We start from the raw sequence: 12377 nt of genomic DNA, 5'->3' as shown, positions 1-12377 counted from the left end.
CCTCTCCTTCAACATCTGCTGCAAAGTGTGACAATACAATGAACTCCCTTGAGCTTTGTGCCGATGTGATGGGTGAGGCCCAAGTTCTGTCAAACACAAGCATAGGCAGTGAGGCAAGTCAACTTGTTGTCCCAGAAATCGCCACTGAAGCAAGAGGTGAACTGCTTCATATTCTGCCACCCTCTGTGAAAAATAAGACTTTCTCTGACACTACTGACATCAGTGTCGGGGATGCAACTGTAAACAGCACAATGAATGATTTCAGCTCTCCTCCCAAAACTCCTGTATCCATGAGATTAGAGGAAGAGGTGGTCAGTAAGGCAGAGGTTGACAAACCTATAGCTGCGGAAGGCAATTTAACGCAAACCATGTCACTCAATAGCTCAAGCTCCTCGAGAGTGAGTCTCGATGGCACTCACAATATATCTACATTTGAGGATAAACCAGAAATGAAACATTCACTGAAGTGTGAAATACAGAATCGGACTGTAGAGATGTCTGAAACGCCGCTCCCAATGACTGAAGCCAAGTGTAACAGCAAAATGATGCAGGGCACATTTAACCTTTGTGGGGAATCAACGGAGGATCTCCAAATTGGGTCAAACTCAACGATGACCCTTCCCAAACATATCTCAACTACTGAGTTACCACAGACCAACGTCAAGACCGTGAGCTCCTTCAGCAATACTTTACATCCTCCACTTAATAGTGCAACCACTTTCCTGGAAACTGTCCACCCTTTGAACAACACGTTTGAAGCTCACACATCAAACCTTAATGTTGCCACTACTGAGATGGAAAAGCCCTTAAACACATTTAAAGCTTGTCCTCCAGAGGAATTTAGTGTTGCAACCACAGTGGATGATACAGATGGGGTAACAGCTACCCACCAGAATAACACTTTTGAAACCAACATTTTCAACCAATTCAGTGGCATGACCACAGAGACTAATGGTCAATCAATTAGCCACCAGAACATGGCTGTAGAGGCCAAACCTTCAATGGCAATACTTTCTACAACAACAGGGGCAGAGGCTAGCATCAAAATGATTAGCACCAGGAACAACACCTTTGATACTCAAGCGGCTGACGTTCAATCTTCAATGAAACTCCAAGACACATTTTCAGAGTCAGCAGAAAGTGTCAAGATGGGTAGTCCTCACGACAAGACATTTGAAGATCCAATGTTTCCAAAGCTCGATAAAACAACCAAAACGACAGAAGACACAGTCAGTTGTGCAGGCACTGAGGCAGAGGATAATGTGAAGATGGTTGGCCTTCCGAAAAATGCAAATGAAGCTCAAATTCCATTGCCGCTGACTGGCACAAAGGCAGAAGCTAATGGCAAGGCAGAGAATAACCTTATGATTCCCCTGAGCATTACTCCACCATCACTGCCTGTTGAGGTATTTACTACTGATATTGACAACAGTGAGCAGAATATGCATTCCATGTCAGATCGGTCCTGGAAAGACATCTCTGACAGTCTGTGTAATCAGAGTGTGGAAACGGAAACCAATAAAGCCACATTCAGCTTGGATGGCACTCTAGAACTAGGAAATTCCAGCTCACTGATCACCTCTACACCCATGCCTAATTCCAGAGTAGCCCAATTAAAATTTGAATGCGAAGGAGGTAAAACCTCACGTGAACAACAAAAGCGCTGTAGTGATGTTCTACTTAAACCGACTACACAGTTACCTACCGAATCCAACATAATCAGTAATCGGAAGACATTATTTAAACCCGGAGCCCCCACCAATGTCAGGTCACTGAAACCCCCTACTAGACCTGCATCCCAGCTTCCATCTTTGGCTAGCCTGCCAAAAACAAAGTCATCCACCTCAGGTACCTCAGAGCTACCAGTCTTTGCTCTACCAGATGCAAGAAGGATCACTCGGGCCATAGCTTCCAGAAATGCTACAGCTGCTGTCTCACAGGAGGTATGAATGGGGAACTAAGGGAAGAAGACTTGACAACAACATTTAGCCTCAAGGTCTTTTACTTAAATGTTATTGCTTTTTCAATGCACATAACAGTGTAGTTGAAATTAGTTTCAACCATGTGTTTTCGGAATCGTTTGATCACAGCATTTTGTACATTGGCCCTCTTAATATTAAATTAAAATACATTTCTAGTGAGATATTGTAGGATTGTGTGTATATGTATTAATATATATTATGTATTTTATCTTTTAGGGTTCAATTTCGGCCTTAGGTGTACATACTGCAATTCCAGGTAGGCAATCTTTGAAATCAGTTGGTTCTATGATATACATGTAAACAATACTGCATGTTATCTTACAATAAAATCTTTCTATAGAATCCAAGCTGCCTTCCATTAGCTTGAGGAAACGTCCAACCTGTAGCTTACAGTCAGGCATTCAGAGGTCTTTGCCTCTTCCAATACCGCTCCCAGAAAGGGCCAGCGCAGTGTCCTCCAATGACAAACCAAGTGGCATTGCAGGTATGCTCATTTGTTTTGTAAATGGCTCTGTACACTGTAGCACACACTATAGCACACACATTTCACTTGCAAATCCTTCCCACAGCTGCCTTGAGGTCAAAATCTAAGACTGTACAAACACATAAGCAAGGCCAGAAGCATCTGTTGACCAGCAGTGAGGCCTTTCCATTGGCAAAGAGGAAAAAAATAGGTAAATATTAGTCATCTAGATAGGATACATTTTTTTTTAAATTAATTAATTGAATTTAATGAAATTTGCTTTTGGAGATGTAGATCTGCAGATATAGAAGTAGGATCATTTTTGTTTTTAGTGATGGAATGCAGGTACTGTGTGTTGTGCTGTGTGTCTGATGCGAATATGAATTGACTTGGCTCTTGTCTCTACTTTAGTCCCCCCTTCCAAGGGTGCTGTCCCATCAGTCTCAACCCAACCAGCGAACCCTCCAGATGGTAAGGCTATTATATTGAACCCAATGTTTAATCTTTTCAGCAATTGTGGTACTGTGTGTTTTGTAGAATTGCTTTTGTAACCTAGTATCCATAGGAAGATACATACAAAGAGAAATGTCTTGTTTCATAAATGCAGAAATTCTGGGCCAATCCACAAGCTGTGGAGCTCAGATGTGCACCACTGAGCCTGCAAGGGGAGCTAGAATCCCGAAGAGACCTGCATCTAGCCTGGCAGTTTTACCAAAGAAACAGAACCCTGGTGAAGTGCTGCACACATTACAATGGCTCATTTGTCAGTGGAGGGCAATTGACAGGGCTAATAATAACCTAAAACCCTAAATGTTGACATTCATTCACTTATTTAACTATTATAAGTCCATCTAATGGCAATTCAGTATGCATAAGCCACTTTATCTCAGTATCCGATTGCACTATGTTGACCATTCACGCTGCTCATTATTCTTATTTTTATATATATTTTATTTTATATTTAAATTGTTTTATTCTTAGATTGTTTATTTCTTAGAAATAGTTAAACTTTTGTACTTTTACTTAATTTAAGATCTGTATATGTTTAGTGTTTTGCACCTCCCTGCCACAGTAAATTCTGTGTTTGTATAACATTCATGGCGAATAAACCGAATTCTGATTCTAAACATGCATGTTGTTCAAACTGGTACTTTGTTTTCAATTGAAAACACTTGTTCTCTGTCTGTGTTTAACGTTTTTATCCATGTTGTCTAAACTAGGTATCAAACACTTATCTGGTACGTTGACTTCAAAGCAACCCACCAAGTCGATTTACCAAGCAGGTGAGATCCTTGTTTTATTGATGTGAAAAACTGCATGGTTAAAGGTGATATGGTGAAGGCATCTTTTACTAAATGTAAAAAATATATATATAATACACAGAGACAATGACACCAATTGTTTAAACTATTGCTCTTTATAGATATTATTATATATTATTTGTTTATTATTGTTTTTTGTTGCAGCAAATATTCATTTACTTCGCACTTGTCTCTTGTTTAGCTCCCACCACCAGGGGTGCTGTTCCATCAGTCTCAACCCAAACCTCTAACTCCCCAGATGGTAAGGCTCTCATGTTAAAAGTGCTTACTTAATCCAGTGTTTCATAATGCCTCTTGTGATACTTTGTTCAAAACTACACAGCACATTGGTATTGGTGTTTGAATAGGTTTTCATTTCAATTGTCCTGCAGTGTGTGCCAATTGCCTTATCCTTCAACAAGAACTAGAGCAGTGTCGTCAAGAAATCAAAAGAGTGCAGGAAGGTATTATTTCATTTTAAATATTTTTTTTCCAGAGATGGCAGTGTGAAGAAAATTTAATCAGATTTAAAGTGGCGAGGCATTTCTAATTTTTCAATCTCATTTGCCACTCTTTTTTCAGAATTGCGAAACCGAGACCAGATGAATATGTGAAGGAATACAAAAACGGATGTTACAGTTTTTACTTTCCAAGAATCTAATAAAATATTTGCTGCTATGTCTTGAGTCTATGAGTTATGTTTTACTCAAAATAGAATATTATATGCTGAAGAGAATATGTAGGTATTTGTTGATGGTGTTAACCCACCTAGAGCACATGTGGAGGAGGCATATGCCCATAGAAAACTCCCAATATCCACGGAGTGTGGCACACACCAGGATAATTAGATGTTGTTCTGACAATGAAAAAGAACAATCCCATTGCAATTGATTCATGATAGTCTCATTACTGGCCCTTAGAGGGGAGTATGAACCACTTTCAATAAAACTAAGTTTATGAGATCCCATTATATAGATACTTTTCTCAACTTGCTATTCTAACCAAAAATTGAAACGTAAAACATGTTTGGTATATTAATGGTATGGTACCATCAAAAACAATGATCTATCAGTCCCTGATGTCTTTCAGTAGGCCTACTTGCGGCTTTGTTTGTGGAATTGATGTAACATTAAGGACGTCCTACGCCAATGAAGTTGATCACCCAGGAAATTGCGTTCCCTCGTTCTTCTGCGGGGGAAAATGGCAGCTGTTGACATCGACATGCCTATGGAAACTGAGGTAGAAATCCTAAACGAAGAGGATATGGAGCGGTAAATATGTTGTGTTTGATCAAAGTTGCTGAGTTTATGTAATTATTTAATTTGATTGTCTTAAGTCTGATTACGATTCTAAGGTGGCCTACTGACCTATTTTTCTATTAAGGCCTAGCTACCAGTAGTACCAAACTGTCCTGCTAGGAGTATAACCAAGCTAGCTAGTGCTAGCAAACATACAATTGAATAGCTAGCTATGTTAAATACACCAGCAAGCAGCACAATGCTGCCTAGCCATCCGCATGGCTAGTCTGGCAGGTAGTTGGGTAGTTAGTTAAATATTTGAAGCTTTAGGATGAAATTATTTGTCTGAATAGACAAATAACAATAGATAGTAGATGTAAGGACGATGAGTTAAGTCGATGGCTAGCTATAAGAAAGAACGTCTCCCAGAAAGCCAACCAACTGTGTTGTACTTAGAGCTAGCTAGCTAGCTGACCGAACCTTTCCAAGATTACTAAGCTACATTCTCCGAAGCCTCCTCTAGTCTTAATGTTTAGACGGGCAACTACTGTAATATTACCATGACATATATCTGTTAGTTGACTAGCTATTGTTGTAATTTGTAAACTCCCTGAGCTTTAAATTAGGCCGAACTTTATGAAGGTGAATTGAAGGGGTAACGCTAAACACCGGCAGTAAGTTGAGTGAGACGCATGAGACAATCACGCTCAAGTCGAGAACCTTCCATAACTATTTCGACCTTATCGTGTTTAGTAACTGTACTGTAATCTAGCTACTACATACACGACAATACAGAACAGTATCTTAGATTGCTAATTTATCATCAAAACATTTAGTCAGAAGCGTAATACAGTGTCCATCTGATTGACAATGTAACTAGTATTTGTTTGCAACAGCAAGCTACCGCTAGTGAAGCTAACCTAGTGCTAGCTAGTAGTTAGCCGGTGCTGCAACCACTACAGTACTAGCTAGATGGCACAGCTAAATTCATAACCAGTCTAACGTTAGCTTGCTACAGTAGGTGATCATATGTATTAGCATGTTACAGACTACATCTGATAAAGTTGTATTTTGTATCCCCCTGGACCGGATTACATAAAGAGGATCAAATTGCCTCGTAAATAAAGCGACGCTGTAGCCGATCAAAACGAAACTTAAGATCACAAATGTCTGTCTTGTCTACTGTCCTTGAAGGCCTATCCCTGTCTTATAGCATACAAACACTCATACCTAGTTGTTCTGTTATCTTTTACCCTCCCCAGTGAAGCAGAAGGCTTCAAGGAACAGGGAAATGCTTTCTATGTCAAGAAGGATTACTCTGAGGCATTCAACTACTACACCAAGGCCATCGGTGAGTAACAGAGTATTCTTGAAGACACTCAACATAAGGAACAAGTGGCAAGTCTGGTCCTCAAATATGCAGTTTTTCTTTGCCCCATGACCCATAAGTATGACTGACAACTAAGATGCTAAATGTGTTCACTTTGAAATCTTGGTGCCTGCTAGCATTACTGTCCTAGTTGAGAAATGAACCATTTTGTGCCCTTCACAGATGCATGTCCCAAGAATGCGAGTTACTATGGAAACAGGGCAGCCACCCTCATGATGTTGTGCCGTTTTCGAGAAGCTCTCGAGGACTCACAGCAGGCAGTGCGTCTTGATGACTGCTTCATGAAGGTCAGAGTTCAGCAATTGTGCCATCGCAAGAAAGGAAATTGGTCATGTATAGGTTGTCTTATCTGTTCCAATGTTATGATTGACAATTGAACCCTGTAGTAGTTGAATCATGTTGTCCTTTATAGACCTGTTGTATTAATGTGTTGACTCATCTTACCATAGGGCCATCTGCGAGAGGGGAAGTGCCACCTGTCACTCGGAAACGCCATGGCAGCCAGCCGCTGCTTTCAGAAGGTTCTGGAACTCGAGCCCAGCAACGGCCAGGCGCGTCAGGAGGTATAGCCAAGTAGCTTCAGTTTGACATTGGGCGAATAAGATCACCTGTTTTAGTTTGGCATAGTACTTTGGCTAGTAACCGACTGATTGAAAGATCTCAATTGTAGATGGTCTGAAAAGTTATAATATGTACGTCTTACAAGAAACAAGCTCCCTAAAAGGTTAATCCTCGTTGTGCTTTTCAGCATAAAAACGCATCTTCAGTCCTGGAATATGAGCGGATGGCCGACTTTGGATTTGAAAAGAGGGATTTTAGAAAGGTATGTTACACCTGACATACAATCCAACCAATGAGAATGATGATGCTTCATGCTCTCCTCAGTCCATTCCAATCAGCGCTGCTGATGTTTTTCTTGTTGTCTCCTGGTGGTTGGTTGCCTAACATCTGTCTTTCCATGCTGCAGGTGGTATATTGTATGGACAGGGCCCTGGTTTTGGCCCCTGCTTGTCATCGCTTCAAAATTCTCAAAGCAGAGTGCCTGGCTCTTCTAGGCCGCTACCCTGAAGCCCAGTCTGTGGCCAGGTACTCAGGATTTTACAAACACTGCTTTATATAAAGAATTGTTGTGTAAAAACTTACCATACAAAGATTTCTGAGATCTGTATATATCACTGGATGTGAATTAATTTGCTGCCTTAATGAAATCCATTACCATCAACCATGATGTATATTAACTATAATGTTATTTTTGTAAAAAGGGCTACTAATTAAGGTTTCCTTAAATGCTGTTTTCTTTCCAAGTGATATCTTGCGCATGGACTCCACCAATGGAGATGCACTGTACGTACGTGGTCTTTGTCTGTACTACGAGGACTGCATCGATAAAGCTGTGCAGTTTTTCGTTCAAGCTCTTCGTATGGCTCCAGACCACGAGAAAGCTCGTCTCGCCTGCAGAGTGAGTGTACACGTTTTGAACGTGTTATAATTAGACTTTCCTGGCATCTATGAAATGAAGTCTGAAGAAGTTAATTGTTGTGAATATTACGTGCGTTCAGTTATGTTGTCTTCTCCACCCCGTCAGAATGCCAAAGCTCTTAAAGCCAAGAAAGAAGAGGGCAACAAAGCTTTTAAGGAGTGTAGCTACGAAGCAGCGTACAAGCTCTACACGGAGGCCCTGACAATAGACCCCAACAACATCAAAACCAATGCCAAGCTCTACTGCAACAGAGGCACTGTGGGAGCCAAGGTGAGACTGCGACTACAGCATTGTCATCAGGATGCAACCAAGCATCCAGCTATTTATTAATTTAGGTATCCCTCATATGCTGTAGGCCCAATAGGAAGAATGAAAGATGGGGATAATGATAAGCAAGGATGGCTGGTACCGGGACAGTATTGTGAGATGATTTTGTTGAATAATGCAACCACCTAATTCACTTCTCTTCAATCCCACTCTGTTCTATCTGCTCATTCGGCACATGAGCTAAGCTAGTTCAGGCATGGCACTCGGGCAGCGTGCGTCATCCACTCAGTACCACACCTGTGTTAGTCAGCACAAGCCCCTTGGGCCACGTCCGATAAGACGGCATTAAAAGGCCGTGCGGATACACACACACCCCGGTTGTTGTATGATCAGTGCTACTGCCACCATCCCCTTCCCCCCCTTCCTGTCTGTATGTTCTATCCATCAGGGGGGTTATCTCTATTGTTCCCTAGAGCTTCCCTTAGATCATCCACTCCGCCAAAGTCAAACCTATTTCCATGTCATGGTTATCAATGAATGGTCCAATATAATACATGAGTATCTTGACTGAACTGTATATGCTGTCCCTCAGCTGAAGAATCCAGATCAAGCCATCGAAGACTGCACAAGTGCAATAAAACTGGATGACACTTATATAAAGGCCTATTTGAGACGATCCCAGTGGTAAGCCATGCACATAATCATGATGCTTTTTAGAAAAGCTTTGTGAATGAACTGAATTTTCAGTGTTGCTATTCGTTGGACTTTTCTTTCCCCAGTTACTCGTAGGATGGCGGACAAGTCCTTTTATGGTGTACATGACAAGTAACTGTGGTTTTTCCATAGTTATATGGATACTGAACAGTATGAAGAAGCTGTGCGGGACTATGAAAAAGTTTACCAGACAGAGAAGACAAAAGGTAAATAGCCTGGACATCAGGCCGAAGGCCAAATATACCATCATGATCTACCAACATGACGCAAGTTTGTTCTTAGTCCATGGCCCAAGAATGTAAAGGTGATGAGAGGCATTGAAACATTCTCTTGATATTAAAATCCTAGCAATCCCAGGCAAGTTTCTTGCAAATGCTTCAACACTGCAGCGGTTGTCTTCCAGGTTGTATCTGTTAGTGTATAGTCATTGTGCATCTTCTTCTTGGGGTCGGAGAGCACTGTAAAGGCCTTACCCCCTCTTTGATCTTCCTATCCGCTAATTACAAAAGGCAGTCAGGCAGGCTATTTAATAAAAAAATTACTAGGGAATGCTACGCTTCCCAACTTAATCTTGTTGCCTTAAAAAAAATGTATGTTGTATAAAAAATGTAATATGTTTGCTAATTTCTCAAATTCCAACCCTGCTCCCCCACCCCTTATCTCTGTAGAACACAAGCACCTACTGAAGACCGCTCAGTTAGAGCTGAAGAAGAGCAAGCGGAAAGATTACTACAAGGTGCTGGGGGTGGGTAAGCAGGCAACTGAGGATGAAATCAAGAAGGCCTACAGAAAACGGGCCCTCATGCATCACCCAGGTAATCCTACACGCGGGGACAGTCAGCAATATATAATTTGCCTTGAGTAAAAACAATCCCTATAATTAAGTAACCCTCAGGTTTGTTTTTTCATGAGGCTTTGCCATGAAGATATTGATAACAAAACAAAAAAATATATATATATTATTCAATTTCTCTGAATGAGACAGAAACAGAATTGAGATGGAAATGTTTTTTGAATAAACCATGCGTTTGCCTTTCAGACCGTCACAGTGCAGCCACCCCTGAGGTGCAGAAGGAAGAGGAGAAGAAGTTCAAGGAGGTGGGTGAGGCCTTCACAGTGCTCTCCGACCCCAAGAAGAAGATGCGCTACGACAGCGGACATGACCTGGAAGACGAGGGCTGCGGAGGGGGAGGTCAGTGTTGCAAACTCAAGTTTCTTGGGTCACGGACAAACTCTTGGGCCCAGATCATTGGGCCATGGACAAAGGACAAACTTGCCTCATGTTGGTCGATAATGATGGTACACTTGACCTTTGGTCCTATAATCGGAAGACCAGGCTAAAAATAATGTTTGTTTGTATTTTCTAGTTTCTTCATGCAATTGAGAAGGTTTATCTAGAATAATATATTTAAAGTAGCTATTTTGCTTTTTACCTCAGATTTCGATGCCAACAACATTTTCAGAGCCTTCTTTGGTGGACAAGGGGGAGGATTTAATTATGAATCCAGTCAAAGTATGTATACTGTTCTGAGCATGGTATTCCTTTACCTTAGTAAACGAAAAATAACTTGATGTATTTAATCATCAAGGAATCTTTTTTCGTTTCCCCCCTCTCCAGATTCCGCACCTGGAAACTTCTTTTTCCAGTTTGGTTAAGAGTGAAGAGGATACTTCCAAGGAATGCTGCATCCCTCTGGTGGACAAATTAAGTTGGACGCACGCTCGCAACCTGATTTTTATACTTCAAATATTTTGCAAACAAATCTCTTTCACATGCTTAAGACACTCTGTGTTGATAGCAGAAAGAGAGATGTTACCCCCTATGCTTAGAATTATCCTAGACAAACACAGTTTACAAATAACTATTCAAATTAAAACCAGCAGTCACTGCAGGGCAACTGGTTTTTATCAACAAGGGTTATTAACTGTTGTTTAATTATAAACTGACAAAGGGGTTTTTAAGAGGTTTAAGAACTCAAATCCTCAGGAAATTTGCTTAGTTCTCTTTTTTTTCCGCAATTAACACAAATGCATGTCTTCTACAGGTGAAATGAGTACAGTATTGCCAAATTCACAGCTCTTCATATAATATAGATAAATAATTTGTGCTGTACCTTGAATATGTTTCATAAGTAAATACATTGTTTATTAAATTCATTAATTGGGAGTTAAGGCCTCTAAATCTTCATAAGTAGTTTATTGAATATGATGCATTCATTTAACAAACATTAGGCAGATTATGATCTTTGATCAGCTGGCTCGGCCCAAACCCCTGTGTGAAGTATCAAGAGGCAAAGTGAAAATGGCGCTCTGCAGCATTTGAGGGAAACCTTGTTTATGATCAGTTACTTTTGTTTAGTTTTTTCTTTCACTCCTGCAGACTGCAGGTACAAACTGCAGGTTCATTTATATACCCTTCTGCACATCATCGCATTCATACATTTTACTGGAATGTAAAGTGTTAATACATGTGTTTATAATGTTCTGTTTCCCATAAGTATATTTATTTTTTATTGTATATTCTTATCCATCTTAATTATAGTGTTGGTTGGTCTCCCCTGTTTTTCAGTACTACCTAGTCAATAGGCTGTAAACATTCTTTCCTTACCTACTTCTGCTTTAGTAAATTTTGTCTGTTATCCTATAAAAAGGCCAAAATCTGTGTATGTGAAGTGTTCAATTTTTTTTCTCAGTTTTGTTGACTACTCTGTGTCCTATGTGGTTTCCATGCCATTATTGATGCACCTGCTCTCCACTTCCTCACTTATCGTCACTGGACAATATTACAACTGTCCACTACAGTGGTGCCTTACCTGCAGAACCTGCTGATGTGGCTCACAATCAGCAGGAGAAGGTTGAAAAATTCCCTCTTGATGTGCTAAGCGACTTATGATTCCTTGCAATGTGCAGTTTGAACTAAGATCTGGCAAGCTGTTATCTAACCACACATGAGATGAAGGATATTGCCTATTTGTTACTGGCATGAGCTGGTGTTTGTTCTAAAGAAGAAAAAAAGATAACAACCAGTTAAAGGGTGTCTAAATTTGCAAGTGGATACTTGACAAGCAAGGTCCTCTTTTGTTAAGTCTTGGAGATTATCATCACGCCATGTACCTGTCATGCACCTGTCATGCATGTTTGGTCAGTATATTCTCACTGTCAAGCTGCCGGATAGTACGTTGAAAAACGTTTGATACATTGTACATTGTCATGGTCCTAGTACCCGTGTACCATTTTTAAAATGAATATGCCACTGTAATAGGCCTACAGTGTTTTGGTAATAGGAAAATAAAGATTCGTCTTTTACTCTGTAAAAATTTATTTTGTTTGAGATGCTTTACTTGTTATGTAGGCCTACATATGTCCAGTGACAATACTATCATCAAACAATGTGAAGTATTTTGTTTATTTTAACCTAATTGACAATTTCAAGGATCAGGTTTATCACAGAACTGTAGTTGAGTCATTCGTGCAGGCAGGTGGATTTTTACTGAATACTAAGACTACCAGGATACCGGTAACGTAATTATGACAAAATAAGG

General features: G+C 40.4%; 2 protein-coding genes across 2 annotated transcripts; both read left to right on the top strand.

Annotated features, from left to right (window-relative positions):
• The first annotated feature begins 1148 nt into the window (after positions 1-1148).
• LOC136950030 (uncharacterized) lies at positions 1149-4416 on the top strand. Its single transcript, XM_067244115.1, has 10 exons — positions 1149-1943; positions 2199-2238; positions 2323-2466; positions 2552-2656; positions 2857-2916; positions 3053-3175; positions 3666-3728; positions 3949-4008; positions 4139-4210; positions 4329-4416. The coding sequence occupies exons 1-10, from the start codon at positions 1149-1151 to the stop codon at positions 4358-4360; spliced, it is 1494 nt and encodes a 497-aa protein (XP_067100216.1). The 3' UTR covers positions 4361-4416.
• Positions 4417-4940: 524 nt separating this feature from the next.
• On the top strand, positions 4941-12156 carry LOC136950700 (dnaJ homolog subfamily C member 7-like). The gene is made up of 14 exons (XM_067245141.1): positions 4941-5017; positions 6247-6335; positions 6537-6661; positions 6824-6937; positions 7123-7197; positions 7342-7460; positions 7680-7833; positions 7960-8124; positions 8714-8805; positions 8968-9041; positions 9504-9650; positions 9875-10027; positions 10274-10348; positions 10454-12156. Exons 1-14 carry the CDS (start codon positions 4947-4949, stop codon positions 10489-10491), a joined length of 1491 nt encoding a protein of 496 aa, XP_067101242.1. The 5' UTR covers positions 4941-4946; the 3' UTR covers positions 10492-12156.
• The last annotated feature ends 221 nt before the right edge of the window (positions 12157-12377 follow it).

The sequence above is a fragment of the Osmerus mordax genome, chromosome 10, assembly GCF_038355195.1.
Source record: "Osmerus mordax isolate fOsmMor3 chromosome 10, fOsmMor3.pri, whole genome shotgun sequence".
NCBI lineage: Eukaryota > Metazoa > Chordata > Actinopteri > Osmeriformes > Osmeridae > Osmerus > Osmerus mordax.
Note: the sequence above shows the minus strand (reverse complement) of the source record. Positions and strands in the feature narration are given on the sequence as shown.

What these genes read in the sequence shown, in the direction of transcription:
- LOC136950030 (XM_067244115.1), top strand. Translation starts at nt 1,149, where the DNA reads ATGGGTAGTCCTCACGACAAGACATTTGAAGATCCAATGTTTCCAAAG. An exon ending in CAAACCAAGTGGCATTGCAG is followed by an intron (nt 2,467 to 2,551) that starts GTATGCTCATTT and finishes TCCTTCCCACAG; the next exon opens with CTGCCTTGAGGTCAAAATCT. An exon ending in ACCAGCGAACCCTCCAGATG is followed by an intron (nt 2,917 to 3,052) that starts GTAAGGCTATTA and finishes TCATAAATGCAG; the next exon opens with AAATTCTGGGCCAATCCACA.
- LOC136950700 (XM_067245141.1), top strand. Translation starts at nt 4,947, where the DNA reads ATGGCAGCTGTTGACATCGACATGCCTATGGAAACTGAGGTAGAAATC. An exon ending in GGCCCTCATGCATCACCCAG is followed by an intron (nt 9,651 to 9,874) that starts GTAATCCTACAC and finishes TTTGCCTTTCAG; the next exon opens with ACCGTCACAGTGCAGCCACC. An exon ending in TAATTATGAATCCAGTCAAA is followed by an intron (nt 10,349 to 10,453) that starts GTATGTATACTG and finishes CCCCCTCTCCAG; the next exon opens with ATTCCGCACCTGGAAACTTC.